This window comes from Oculina patagonica, chromosome 1 (assembly GCF_052425735.1).
Source record: "Oculina patagonica isolate OP01 chromosome 1, crgOcupat, whole genome shotgun sequence".
Classification (NCBI taxonomy): Eukaryota; Metazoa; Cnidaria; class Anthozoa; order Scleractinia; family Oculinidae; genus Oculina; species Oculina patagonica.
Window position 1 is genome coordinate 45,119,844 of NC_135758.1, and position 14,406 is coordinate 45,134,249.

The 14,406-nt window shown below is 38.8% G+C and overlaps 1 protein-coding gene and 1 pseudogene across 1 annotated transcript; both read right to left on the bottom strand.

Annotated features, from left to right (window-relative positions):
• Nucleotides 1-11,333: 11,333 nt before the first annotated feature.
• Nucleotides 11,334-12,346, bottom strand: LOC144650936 (uncharacterized). Its single transcript, XM_078510775.1, has one exon. The coding sequence runs from the start codon at nt 12,310-12,312 to the stop codon at nt 11,443-11,445; it is 870 nt and encodes a 289-aa protein (XP_078366901.1). The 5' UTR covers nt 12,313-12,346; the 3' UTR covers nt 11,334-11,442.
• A 585-nt stretch (nt 12,347-12,931) lies between these two features.
• Nucleotides 12,932-13,955, bottom strand: LOC144647301 (uncharacterized; annotated as a pseudogene).
• Nucleotides 13,956-14,406: the final 451 nt, after the last annotated feature.

Consider the following 14,406-nt stretch of genomic DNA (forward strand, 5'->3'; position numbering starts at 1 on the left):
ACCCAATAGCTTGATAGGTCTTTATACAACTGAAACCCATGTCGTTCCCATTAACGGAGGCAACGTCGCATCTGAAGAAAAATACCAGGCTTCAGAAGACAAAAAAAAATATTCAAATTGCAGAGGAGGTGTTGCTGAAGCTTGTAACCCGACAGGAAAAAGATCCCTCCCTCAGTACAGAAACGAACTCGGAAAATATCGCAGAACCAGCGAACATGCAAATTTGAACATGAATAGACTAAGGGTGATTTTACACGGGACGATGTTTAACATTGTTGCGTTAAAAATCGTCGTCGTGTAACATGGCGCGCCGGACGATTCTTAACGCAGCATTTTGTTGCGGCAACATGCTGCAGGAATTTAAAAGCTATTGAAAAACTGGCAACATTGTTGCACGAATTTTGTTGGATTTGGTTTGTGTAACATCCTCGCCTTTGTATTTTAACGCAACATCGTACCAGAATGCACCACGGAAAGCCCGAAATAAATCACGTGAGCATCACGTAGACAGGCACGTCAATAATTTTTTCACATCAACAAACAAAATGGCGGACCCTGTTAATAGTGAGTCGGTATCGGTCACTCCGGCTTCTGGTTATACCAGAAGCGCGTCTGAATGACAGCGAAAAAAGGAAATTGATTACATTGTATCAGGAAAGACCAATTTTGTGGACACGTTGCTGAAGTTAATTGCCTGAGGTGACTAACTTTTGACGTGATAAATCATTGCAAATTATAAAAGTCACGGAATCACCTGTGTGTGTGTTATCTGCATGCGCTTTTCAGTGAAGGATTCGTCAAATCAGTTAAATTAAATAAATCTGTTCTTATCAGATGGTTTCGGTAGGCTCTTCAACTCAGAAACTCGTGTTGCGGTGAAGCCTTGGGTTTTAAAAATAAGTGGTGTCTCCGCTTGAAGGGTTTCTTAAACAAAACCCTCTCAGTTTCGAAAGACTCTTTGCCGCTAATCCAGTTAATCCGTTTCAATTCTTAAGAAAAAAATTACTTAGTACTTTTGACGAAATTATTTGTATTCTTGTGAAACTAGGCAAAGAAAAGGCGCACGGTTCTCACATATAAAACTGAATATTAGATTTATCTGACGAGAAACAACTGCAAGAAAAGAGATCATAAGATACAAGTTACGACTTAAACAAAATACTCTCCAAAACTTTCGAAAATTTAAGGTGGCCTGGAACTTCCTTCCGTAGAGTTTTTTCAACTTTGCAAAAAGTTGTATCTCAGTACGCCGAAAGATCATTATAAAGGTATCTTACGTATTGACCACGGCGACACTTGCGACAACGTCGATTAAAATATACAACTGGCTAAATTAATTTCATATATCGTGAATCTGAACAAACCCAATCTAGAAACATAAAAGAATTGCCGTTGTGTCGTGTTCATGTTCTCCAGACTACGCAGAAATTGGTCATTTCACGTTGTTGATTTGCAGAGGACGGTTAAGAAATGTACCAAGATGGACAACACAAAAGTGTGCATCGTTGTTTTATTGCTCATTATATTATTTGTTTAGCAATCTTTCCGTTCACGTTGCCGTTACGCTTGCGTGGGGTCCCCGTTATGACAAGAGACGCGAGAGAAATGTAGGAAAAGGAAGCCAGTACAGCATAAAAGCATACCAACATACCGTAGTTAAAAAAAAATCACTGTAGTGAAGTGTCAATATATTTAGCACTGCTGTGCTAATTGAAGAAACTGTAAATAAACAAACAAATATTTCAGCCATTTACTAACACGTTAAAAAGATGCGATGAGCAATTTTTTTCTCAACCTGAGATAAACTAACATTACGTGACTCGCATATCAAATCAATCTTTCATACTCTGCTGATTAAACTACAATTTTCGTAAATTACTATGAGGACAGCTAAAGAAAAATAAATTGCAAATGCCACTTATTTATGTCAGTTTCTGTCAAAGCAAGTATTTCAAACTATATTATTCAATAACACCAGAAATATCGTGATCGAGCTTTACTTACAACCTTGAAAGAGGGGCGGATAAGATCCGGCCGGTTACCCTTGCGTGTCCACTTTCATGGCATAACTAAACTAACATCTTTCAATCCTTTTGTTATCCACTTTCCTACTCCTCCACCCACTCTGTTGATAAAATATACCTCCCAACGTGACCGTTAACGTAATTATTTAAGGAAATAAAACGTTTTTCCTGCCTTTACACGCACTCTCACCACAACACGACCACACTCACCACAACACGACCACTGACGTGACTCAACGAAACCGATCAGTGCGGTCATACCCAATAGCTTGATAGGTCTTTATACAACTGAAACCCATGTCGTTCCCATTAACGGAGGCAACGTCGCATCTGAAGAAAAATACCAGGCTTCAGAAGACAAAAAAAAATATTCAAATTGCAGAGGAGGTGTTGCTGAAGCTTGTAACCCGACAGGAAAAAGATCCCTCCCTCAGTACAGAAACGAACTCGGAAAATATCGCAGAACCAGCGAACATGCAAATTTGAACATGAATAGACTAAGGGTGATTTTACACGGGACGATGTTTAACATTGTTGCGTTAAAAATCGTCGTCGTGTAACATGGCGCGCCGGACGATTCTTAACGCAGCATTTTGTTGCGGCAACATGCTGCAGGAATTTAAAAGCTATTGAAAAACTGGCAACATTGTTGCACGAATTTTGTTGGATTTGGTTTGTGTAACATCCTCGCCTTTGTATTTTAACGCAACATCGTACCAGAATGCACCACGGAAAGCCCGAAATAAATCACGTGAGCATCACGTAGACAGGCACGTCAATAATTTTTTCACATCAACAAACAAAATGGCGGACCCTGTTAATAGTGAGTCGGTATCGGTCACTCCGGCTTCTGGTTATACCAGAAGCGCGTCTGAATGACAGCGAAAAAAGGAAATTGATTACATTGTATCAGGAAAGACCAATTTTGTGGACACGTTGCTGAAGTTAATTGCCTGAGGTGACTAACTTTTGACGTGATAAATCATTGCAAATTATAAAAGTCACGGAATCACCTGTGTGTGTGTTATCTGCATGCGCTTTTCAGTGAAGGATTCGTCAAATCAGTTAAATTAAATAAATCTGTTCTTATCAGATGGTTTCGGTAGGCTCTTCAACTCAGAAACTCGTGTTGCGGTGAAGCCTTGGGTTTTAAAAATAAGTGGTGTCTCCGCTTGAAGGGTTTCTTAAACAAAACCCTCTCAGTTTCGAAAGACTCTTTGCCGCTAATCCAGTTAATCCGTTTCAATTCTTAAGAAAAAAATTACTTAGTACTTTTGACGAAATTATTTGTATTCTTGTGAAACTAGTCAAAGAAAACACGCAAGGTTCTCACATAAAAACTGAATATTAGATTTATCTGACGCGAAACAACAGCAAGAAAAGAGATCCTCGGAAAGAGGTTTGCGATTTAAACAAAATAATTTCCAAAAGCTTCGAAAATTTAAGGTGGCTAAGAGCTTCCTTCAGTAGAATTTTTGTTCACGCCGAAAGATTATTATAAAAGGTATCTTACGTAACGACAACGACGACGCTAACGTCAATTAAAATATGCAACTGGATAAATTTATTCAATCTATCGAACTAACCCAATCTAGAAACATAAAAGAATTGTCGTTGTGCCGTGCTAAAGTTATCCATACCACGCAGAAATTGGTCATCACTTTTTCGTTGTTCATTTGCAGACAACACAAAAGTGTGCAACGTCGTTCCCCATTAAATAGTGTCAATGTATTTAGCACTGCTGTGCTAATTGAGGCCACTGTAAACAAACAAAAAAATATTGCAACCATTTACTAACACGTTAAAGAGATGTGACGAGCAAGTGTTCTCAATCTGAATAAATTAACATTACGTGACTCGCATATCAAATCAATCTTTCATGCTCTCCTGATTAAACTACTTTTTTCGTAAATTACTATGAGGACAGCTAAAGAAAAAGACATTGCAAATGCCACTTATTTATGTCAGTTTCTGTCAAAGCAAGTATTTCAAACTATAACATTCAATAACCCAGAAATATCGCGATCGAACTTTACTTACAACCTTGAAAGAGGGGCGGATAAGATCCGGCCGGTTACCCTTGCGTGTCCACTTTTACGGCCTAACTAAACCAACATCTTCCAATCCTTTTGTTACCCACTTTTCTACTCCTCCACCCACTCAGTTAAAACATACCTCCCAACGTGACCGTTAACGTAATTATTTAAAGAAAATAAAACGCTTTTACTGCCTTTACACACACTCAATAAAATAGGCCTTATTCGTATTCTCGGTATTGGACTGGAACTAGCTTGCAATGGAGGCTAATGCGGGTAATCTTTTCAAATGCAAATGACATAAAGCTGTTTTTAATGATATTCCCCCACATGAGCCTCCATTGCAAGCCAGTTCCAGTCCAATACCGACGATACGAATATGGTCTATAACACCTCAACACGACCACTGACGCGACTCAAGGAAAACCAACCAGTGCGGTCATATCCAACGGCTATATAGGTCTTCATAATAAGGTTTCGATTTGACGTGCGCTCTGATTGGTTGAAAGAGGCTCGGGAAAAAAATCTTGAATTTATTTATATATATTTCTAAAAGGTCTTGAGAACAGCAGACACGTAAATATTTTAAGAAAAACGACAACTTTTTTCAGTTTCAAAGACATGTTTCGACAGAGCATCTGTCATCTTCAGTTGAATGGTTTACAAAGCACAGTGAGTTGAATAATAAGTAGAAAAAAATGCTAATTAGGACAAGTAGTTACAACAGAATTTGAAAATGTGTGAATTAGAAGGATAATTTTAGATTTACATGGTGTAATTGCTGATTGAGGCAAGGTAGTTCCTTTTGAATATGGATAGCCTCCTTTATCTTAAGTTGAAAGCTGGTAGAGGCGTGATCTAAAATATGAAAGCTATCTATTGAACACAAGGAGCGACAACGTTCAGAATTCTGAAGGTGTTTGAAAATGTGGGAGGCCTTATCACTGGCTAAGTGCTCATGCACGCGTGTGGCAAAATGTCGGGTGGTTTCGCCGACATAACAGGCGTTACAGCCCGCACATGCAAACTTATAGACCACACGTGAACGGAGACCGCCGGGGATAGGGTCTTTCACTCCGTTCACGTGTGGTCTATAAGTACTTGTAAGTAAGTAAATATGAAAGAGTGTTTCTTTTTCTTATAATTATTGCCTCTGTAAGATCTTTCGTTTGGCTACAGCTCTGGCTTATGTTTGAGTAATTCATCATTTCAGACGAGACAGTGCGAGGGGAAAGGGGGTATGGAAGGGGGAGGGGAAGGGTGTTACATTTATGTCATACATTTTCCGGATTTTCCACCAACCCTTAATTTCTTTCCCACTCTAGGCCTTCCCACTGTTGACGGAAAAGAAATCCGAAAGCAAACGACCTACCTACCCTTGCCCCAGAGAGTTTTTTCTTCGCTTCAATAAGAGGAATTGTCCCTACACACCGCATTGGCAAGATAACCAAACAACGACATTTTAACAAATCGAGGATGAACAGGGATTGCGAGGTAATGTTCCTCGAAGAAGCAGCGGCTGATCTGATGGACGTCCACGACTGGAAGTTAAAATTCTTTATTTGGTAACTTAACTTAACGGAGTACGTTCAAAAGTGAACACGTGCCAAGATATTTACACTTAGCCTAAGATATTTAAGATAGATGTTAAATAAGAGGTCGGTGCTAAGAGACAATTTATAGACAAGCATAACACAGTGTAAGATTTCAACAACCAATGCAGCCATTCAGTTAACGTTAAACTAGTTTTGTTCTCTGGTTGTGTTACATTTTTAAACAATTTATAGACAACCACAACACAGTGTAAGATTTCAACGCCCACACAGCTGGTTTGTTACATTGAAGGTAGTTACTCAAGGCGGGTGGACCGTAAACGATTGCAAGTACAAGTCGCCAAAGGTTTTCATCAACAAGGATCACTGTACCCATTTCTTGTTTTATTTTATCAAGCAGACTAGATTTTAAGTCCCTGGGGGGATAGTCAAGAATTTCTTAAGATTCTTAAGAGGTGAAACTTCGTCAAACGAGTTGTAATTCTAAAAATTAATTAGTCATGGTAAAATCAAAAGCCACCACTTCCCCCCCACAAAAAAAAATAACAAAACAAAATATTCAAGTGGCTGTTACCAATTTTAGCCAGGCTTTTATTTTTAATTGACAAATGATACAATACAAATCATCCATCTTTCTCCTATAATTGACAAATCAAACATTATGGAAAGTCTTCTTCTCAGGCTAAGCTATTAACATGCTTCATGGTCAAATTTCAAGGAGTTGTATTTAACTAAGAAGCTAATTTAAAAATATAAAATCCAAGAAAATATGTCAATGATCCATCTTTTGTTGCTTTTTTTTGTTAAGAAAGAATGCTTGACCATACTATTTTCTCTCCTCTGGGAATTTTTTAATAACATAATTATCCCACTCTACCAAGGAGAGTGTAAACTTGCAGAAATCCAGTGCCCATGTTATACAATGGGATGTCACATTATTGGGGTGTTCCACTTGTTGTATATGGCATAGATGAAGCGATTAGGGATTGCTGATTCCCTTAAAATGCAGGGGCTTGATCCTTCCATGAAAACTCCCTACTCATTCCTTAAACGACAACATAGTATTTCTCCAAAATGAAATGACATACGAATTTCTTCATCCTAGGCTTTTGATAGTGGTGCAGCTTTGCTGGAAAGATGTACAGCAGAGTCTGTGAAAGTAATTTTAAATGAAGATGTGGCCAAACGTAGTAGACTGTGCCTCAGGACTTATAAAGCAGCAGTTGACGAGTTTGCAAACTCTGGTGCTGGAAAACAAGACAATACGTTTATGGTTGTTGCTTTTGATAGAAGCTCGAGTGTTCCTGTTGCTATGGCACTGCTAAAGAGGAATGTATACAATCCTCAACAATTGAAGGCTATTCCTCATCATGAGATGAAAAATGAGATGAAACAAACCACCAGGAAATTTATTTGGGAGTTGAAGTATTGTATCAGGAGTGCTGACCAATGTTCGAAAGGCCTGGGAGACATTTGCATGTCCTGTGCAGTAGAAGAAGTGCAGAAAAGGGCCAACAATCACCCCCATGGAGTGAGTACGATCATCTGGTTGATTGTAGCAAATGGCTTGGACAATATACCTGCATTACGCCTGTACCTTGCATATGGTTTTAAGATTATAGGCCTCTATAGTGATGCACTGATGATGGCTCTGTGTAACGTCGATGGTGTTAGTGTAAGAAAGGCATTGAAAGAAGTGGTGGCCAAATTAGAAACCAAATTCCTCCTGCCTGCTTTGAAAGAGAGGCTTAATTCACAAGAGAGTGAATCACAGGGCATGCCATTGGCAAGTTCTGTGCACGACAGCCAGGTTCCAGGTACCCAGGTGACCCAAGACTCAGTTTCACAGGGTTCGACCCTTGGTTCATCTCAACACTCAAATGTTGCTGCGAGTGTTAATGATGTCGAGTGTGAGTGTGAGTGAGTGATACTTTATTTAACCTCGGAATTCCATCAATTACATTGGTTTTCATGAAAGCCGAGTGAGATTTAAAAATTTAAATAGAGTTAAATAACACATAAATATTAGAGTGGGACAAGCTATCAATAAGAAGATAGTAACATATCAAAGTCAATATCTTCCAGTCCTCTTTTAAAGGCTGCAAGAGATTTAGCTGACTTAATTGAATTAGGCAAGGAATTCCACAATTTAGGACCAGCATAAAGAAAACTCTTTTTTAAAAAATCAGTTTTCGGTAATGGTAAATTAATATTTAATTCACTGTTCCTAATATTGTAAGGATTTCTTGCCTCGACTTTGCAAAATCTGTCAGTTAAATAGGATGGGGCTTCACCAGTAGAAATTTTAAACATTTGAGTGGCCTTATGCTTAGCTCTTCGGGTTTTAAGATCAGACCACCCAAGTTCCTTTAAAACATCCTTTGAGCTTACATCATAGGTAGCCCTTAAAATAACCCTACCAGCCCTATTCTGTAATTTTTGTAATCTGGTTGCTAGACCTTTAGATAAATTATCCCATACCAAATCACAATAGTCAAAAGATGGCTGGATAAGGGAATTATAAATAGTTATAAGAGTATCATCATTAACGAATTGCCTTATTTGTCTCAAGCCCCCGATTGCAGATGAGACCTTTTTTGCCACATGGTTAATATGAGTGGACCATGATAAACGATCATCAATATAAACACCAAGAGATTTAGCAGAGTAGACACGTTTTATACTTGTATCACCTAATCTGATCTCAGGAGAATAGCCAAGGTTGGCAAGATTGTAATTAGAGCCAATAATTAAAAATTCTGTTTTAGTGGTGTTTAAACTCAGTTTGTTTGCTAAGAGCCACTGTCTAATATTTTCCAAATCATGATTTGTACCATTCTGTAATTCAAAATAATTTTTACCAGAAATGGTTAAATTAGTGTCATCTGCAAACATTCTTGGGGCTGAGAAATTTAAGCAATTGGGTAAATCATTGATGTATAATAAAAACAACAGAGGGCCGAGGATAGATCCTTGAGGAACACCACAAGGGATATCTGAGAACTCTGATAGACAGCCATTTAAGTAGCATTTTTGCTTGCGATTAGAAAGATATGAATGAAACCATTGATGCGCTGTTCCAGAGATACCATACATCTCTAATTTGGCAAGCAAAATGCTGTGGTCAACTGTGTCAAATGCCTTGGCTAAATCAAGAAAGACAACAGAGTTTAAGAGACCATTGTCAATATTGAAGAACCATTCATTAGTAGCATCTAATAACGAAGTAAGAGTAGAATACAGGGAACGAAACCCAGACTGGCAATTTGATAAAAGGGAATTTACCTTAAGGTAATCATATAGCTGATTATAGATGATTCTTTCAAAAAGCTTAGCAATAACAGAAATGACCGATATAGGTCTATAATTGTTGAGATCATCAGTGTTATCTTTCTTATGTATTGGGGAGACTTTAGCATACTTCCACTGATCAGGGAAGATACCACTCGTTATAGAAGCATTGAAAATTAAGCATAAAGAATGCGATATTACAGGAGCAGCCTCCTTTAATAATTTACTTGTTATGCCATCTAATCCAGTTGCCTTGGCAACATCTAATGTCGCGAGTGAAGATAACAGCAGTGTTGATGAGGTAGGCTCACAATAATTATCCTTTTTGCTAAATAGAGAATACATTACATTTTGACTGCAAGGTTGTAAACATGGCAATAATAAGTTAATGCCAGCAATGAAGTTTTATGTAGTTATTTTAATTACAAAACACAGCATGTCTTGAGAGACTGGGCAAAGGAATTCAATCAAATTGTAAACTAACTGCGTCTAATTAAACAAAAAAATATATAAAACCAGTTTTTCGGACATTGTCAATCATGCAATATACATTGAAAGACAACACCATATTAAATACAAGTTTTCAAAGCCATATGAAAGTGCCTTGATTAACATGACTGTAAAATGGGAAAAATTAACAAGAGGCATGCAACCAACTTCCATTCCCAAAGGAGGGCAAGGGGAATGTGATAAACTTCTTTGAACAAGAGGCGTGCAATGAACTTCATTCACAGGGGAGGGCAGCTTTTAGCTCTTGACCATCACCTGAGTATAGCCTTTTTTGTAGGGATTTAAGATACCTTGAAATAAATTTCCATTATTGACACAGCACGAAATAGAAAATTTATGGAGCATTACAAATTACGTAAAGTTCCGTAAAGCTGAAGAAATTGCTTTACGGAGTTGTTATAAAGACGCGTAAAGTTGCGTAATTTGCAAATGCCGTAAAGTTCCGTAAAGGTAACTTAAATCCAACATAAAGATCACCTTTACGTCAGCCTGCGTAAATTGCCTTAAAGGAAGTTTAGAGTTCATGTTTTTAATCAGCTGCCCTTTGATCCCCTGTGAACTGCAAGACCCAATCAGTTTGAATTTTTGACTATGAATATGCCCCACTCTCTCGACCAGCAAATTAAAGCTATAATACTATCTGATAAAACAAGTCGTCTTACATGATCAACCTCTCACTAACCAGCACAAGGCAGTACTGGGAATATTTTCCTGAGGTAGAAACACAATTAATAAGTCTAGTATTCTCCACTTGGAGGAGAAACAAGCTTCAGGAATCTATAAAAAACTCCGTTGACTTCAATTTTCGAACACCAAAGGATCTTTGGTCATAGACTTAAAAATAAAGGGGTTTTTAAGAATGACTTTCTCTGTTCATTTCATAACTCACAGTATTTATTTTTCTAAAATTTATTTCACAACCTAAGGTCATGGGCAGTTTAAGAATAGGAAATTTATACTTTCTCCATGGTACAACATTCATTCCAAAACAAATGTAAGTAGGCACTTGTAAAAAGGGAAAGTGTGACTGTAACTCCATACTTACAAGTTACAAAGAGTGTACACATTATTGATCAAAAAACTCCAAAATGTAGTCCTGACCCCAAAAAGATAAAAGTTATAAAACTGAAATCCAAATGTAGGAAAACAATTTTTATTCGGATAAAAAGCTGTTTGTTGTGTCTAAAGGTCGGGACACACTAGGCAACAAGTCGCTGCAACACGTCGCAGCGACAAACAGCTGCAACTATCGCCTTGTGTGACTTGATGCATTCTTGCAACAATCCATTAACAAAATATAAATTAACCAATGAGAGAGCAACAAACAATTGCCTTGTCGCAGGGACTTCTTTTGTTGTAGTATGCACAGAGCGACTTGTCCCAGAGACCTGTTGCTGCGACGTGTCGCCTAGTGTGTCCTGATCTTAAAACTGTAGGTACAACGGTACATGTGGAAAGAAATTGTGGTTTCAGGAAATATCCATACCCACCAAAAGGTTACTTGAAATTGCTGAAAGGTGGGGACAGAAGAGAGGTTTGATGGTCAAAAGCTAAAACTTGGAAACCTTGAAACTAAGCCATCCTCCGGGCTGCAAATAACAGTCGGTCATCAGAAATTGGCTTACCAAAATTTACTCATGCATGATCGACAAAATCTGAATTGTGGTCGGACATGATGTCTGGACAATTTTTGATCATAAATCCTAAGTGATAACCTGTAAGTGGTAAAATTCAATTCTTTTTGTTTGTGGTTGTGTCTGACCACAATTTTGTTTTGTCCGACCAAGATGGTGTCTTAGTCACTACTATTTTCAATATTTTGACCGGTCAAAAACGACATGCGACTGAGCTTAAAATCAGTTTGGCCGGTCAACATGACCGGCAACTATCCAAAAATTACTAATAACTTAGCAGTGGTTTTACACAGTTATTCAAATTAAAGTTTCTGCCAGAGTCCATGGCAAGTTCTGTGGATGATAATGAATCAGACAGTACACAGTTCTTCTTTCTGTTACACTTTGTACTGAGTCAGCAGATTGTTCGTTGAATTGGACTGACAATAAGCTTCTCAACTCCATCCATTTTCACAGACGAAGAAGCAAACTTGCAGTAACATCGCTGCACCGGCATGAAGTTTGCTGGTCCTGGTTGATTGAAACTTTGCAGCCTCCATACCTCAACAGGTCGACGGTAAAGCTCCTTCTGGGAGTCTTCTCTGTACCACTGAATACAAGCAAACACATGCTTCTTGTATTCATCTCCAATTTTTATACAGTTAACAAATAAGAACTTTACAAAGCCAGGCCTGATTGCTGCTGAAGGATTAATCTTCCCATTGTTTCCTGCCCATGAAGCCATGACTTTTGCTGATCGCAATGACCGGCACTCCAACTTTGAACCAATTTTTTCTCCTGCAAGATGAACAGAAACATACCGCCTCGATACTTCGCTAACCATGTTGACCTCTATGTGCTTCTCAGGATACATCGCTTGATATGTTTCTACCAGTAACTGATGATCATCTGCATCAAGGTGCATGAGCTTATAGGCACTTGGCAGGATTATTGATGAAATTTCAGACCAATTGATACTTCCTAGGCTTGCACTGGTTGCAATACTGAGCAACATGGATGATCCAACAGGCATACTTTCTACTGATAAAGAGTCACGGTACTTGTTGAAGAAAGTACTAAAATGTTCACTAAAATCCTCAGGAAGGGCAACATTGGATACAAATTGTTCAGATAGGAACTTTCTCATCAGTTGAATTTCAATAGATCTATTGTTTGTGACAGTACTTCCAAGGACTCCATTGAAGCGCTCGAAGGCAAAGCACCAGAAGCTATAAACTGGGCCATAATCTTCAATACACTCCTTAAGATGGCAGTGAAGGTGCATATTTATTCTCACATAATCCTTTCCATAAAGAGCCTCAAACTGGCGGCAAAATTTTAACAGAAGCATGTCAGCTTTGGTCAAATCGGCATGGGAGAGTGTCGGGACTGTGAGCAGGCGGCATGCCATGACGAATGTATGCCAACAGTTCAGGTGTTCCTCTGGCAACAGGCCATGAAGTGCATAGACTGAATAAATGAGAGTCCAGTTCTTCCACTGGGATGCCTTGTACCGCCCATGATTTGAAGAAATCTTGTGTGGTAATCTACCCACCCCAGTTCCTACATCAAGGCTTTGAATCCTCTCTTCAATAACTTTGAGTTTGGCCTTTGTCAAAAGGTCTTTGTCCAACCATAGCTGAAACATCATCTTAGCAGTTCCAAGGAACAAATTGTGCATAGGGTCAATGACAGTGAAACGTATGGCGTCAAAGTATTCCAGTTCAAGAAGGACACTATAGTAACAGCCATATTGAGTGGCAAGCTTCTCGTGTGTTGTCTTGTTAACTGCTTTCCGTACCATTTCAGCGTATCTTCTATGCAAATTGTTACAACGCTTTGGCCAGTTCTCTCGGTCAAATCCTGAGAAGTCCCTGCCAGTTTTAACCGATCCAGGAAAGGGTTTAAAACACTTTGAACAGCCACGTATTGCAGAGTGGCCTTTAAAGCCACACAGTTTCCTGGCAGCTGGAATGTCAGATGCCGCCAACAAAATTGCAGCTCGGTAAAGTAGAGGTATACAGCTTATGTTGCTTTCAAGACGCATTCCTTCCCATAGTGCTTTCATTTCCTTTACCAGTGGTCTAAGGAAGGGATTAATGCTCTTAGGCATAGTTTCCATGTCCGGAATAACACCGACGAGAATCACATTTTCCCATTTAAAGCGTTCCTCTCTTGGCAAGTTCATTAACACCAAGTAAATGACTCCAACGGACACATCGCTCCTTCTTGTATACGGCTGAAACCAATCTACATTTAGGGCAAAAGCTAGACTCCTGGGAGCATTCAGAAAATCCTCTCCATTGTATCTCAAAAAGTCCTTCCAGACCTGTCCATCATAAACATCGCTGTAGAAACCGTCATTCACCTCTCTTTGACGCCACTGCTCACATTTCTCTGCAAAGTTTGGTCTCTTTAGCATTGCTTCAACTTGATTTATAACACTGTTAAAGCAGTAGACTTTATATGGATAGAAATGTTCTTTTCCACCAGACAAAACCACTCTTTGAGCCAGCTTAGCTCCACATTCTATTGCCCCTTTTCCTTTCTTGAATGCTTTGTGGGTGCAACTTTTTGCAACTATTCTTTCACCAATGCGCTGTGTGCAGTCTCCAGGATCATACAGAGATGAACATTTGGGGCAGACCACATATTTCACAAAATCATCACGATCAAGTTTCACTAGTTGACGCAGAACATACAGTGAAGTAGGGAACATGCTGCAAAATCTCACAAGGTTATCACATTGACATGTGACTCCAAGTAAGTGTAAAAATTGAAACATGAATCGTAGAAGCCATTCAAGACCATTGTCGCTAATTTTACAATTGGCCTGCCAGAGAAGTATGAAGAGAACAAACCACTGCAGCAATGATGTCAGCTTGTTAGTGATAGAAAACCCTTCATTTGGCTCTGGAAGGGGCTCTTTGTTGTCAATGTCTCTCAATATGTCAGCAGGCAAATCTTCCCAAAACTCAGGTTCTTCTTGTTCATCCTCCTTATCTTCCTGCAAAATTTACATTATATTAGTTTTCATGCCATCAGTTCCGAAAGGTTTCAAATAAGACATGTACATCTACATGTATAATAATTATCACATGCAAACTTTTTCGTTCAATCACTTGCATGTAACACTGGTGGTCATAGAACTACTGTACATTGCACAAATAAGAAAACATGCAGTGAATTTCTTTTACCGATAATTTTGTTTAATTTATGCAGCTCAATTAAATGTGAGAACAGCTGATCATATTATATGTAACAATAGAGCTTAAAACTGCGCTGGTCACGTGACCACTTTAGGGGAGCCATGTCGGGGGGAACAAAAAATGTACCACCCCCCATCCTCTTTACCTGCGTCGTACAATGTTGCGACTGA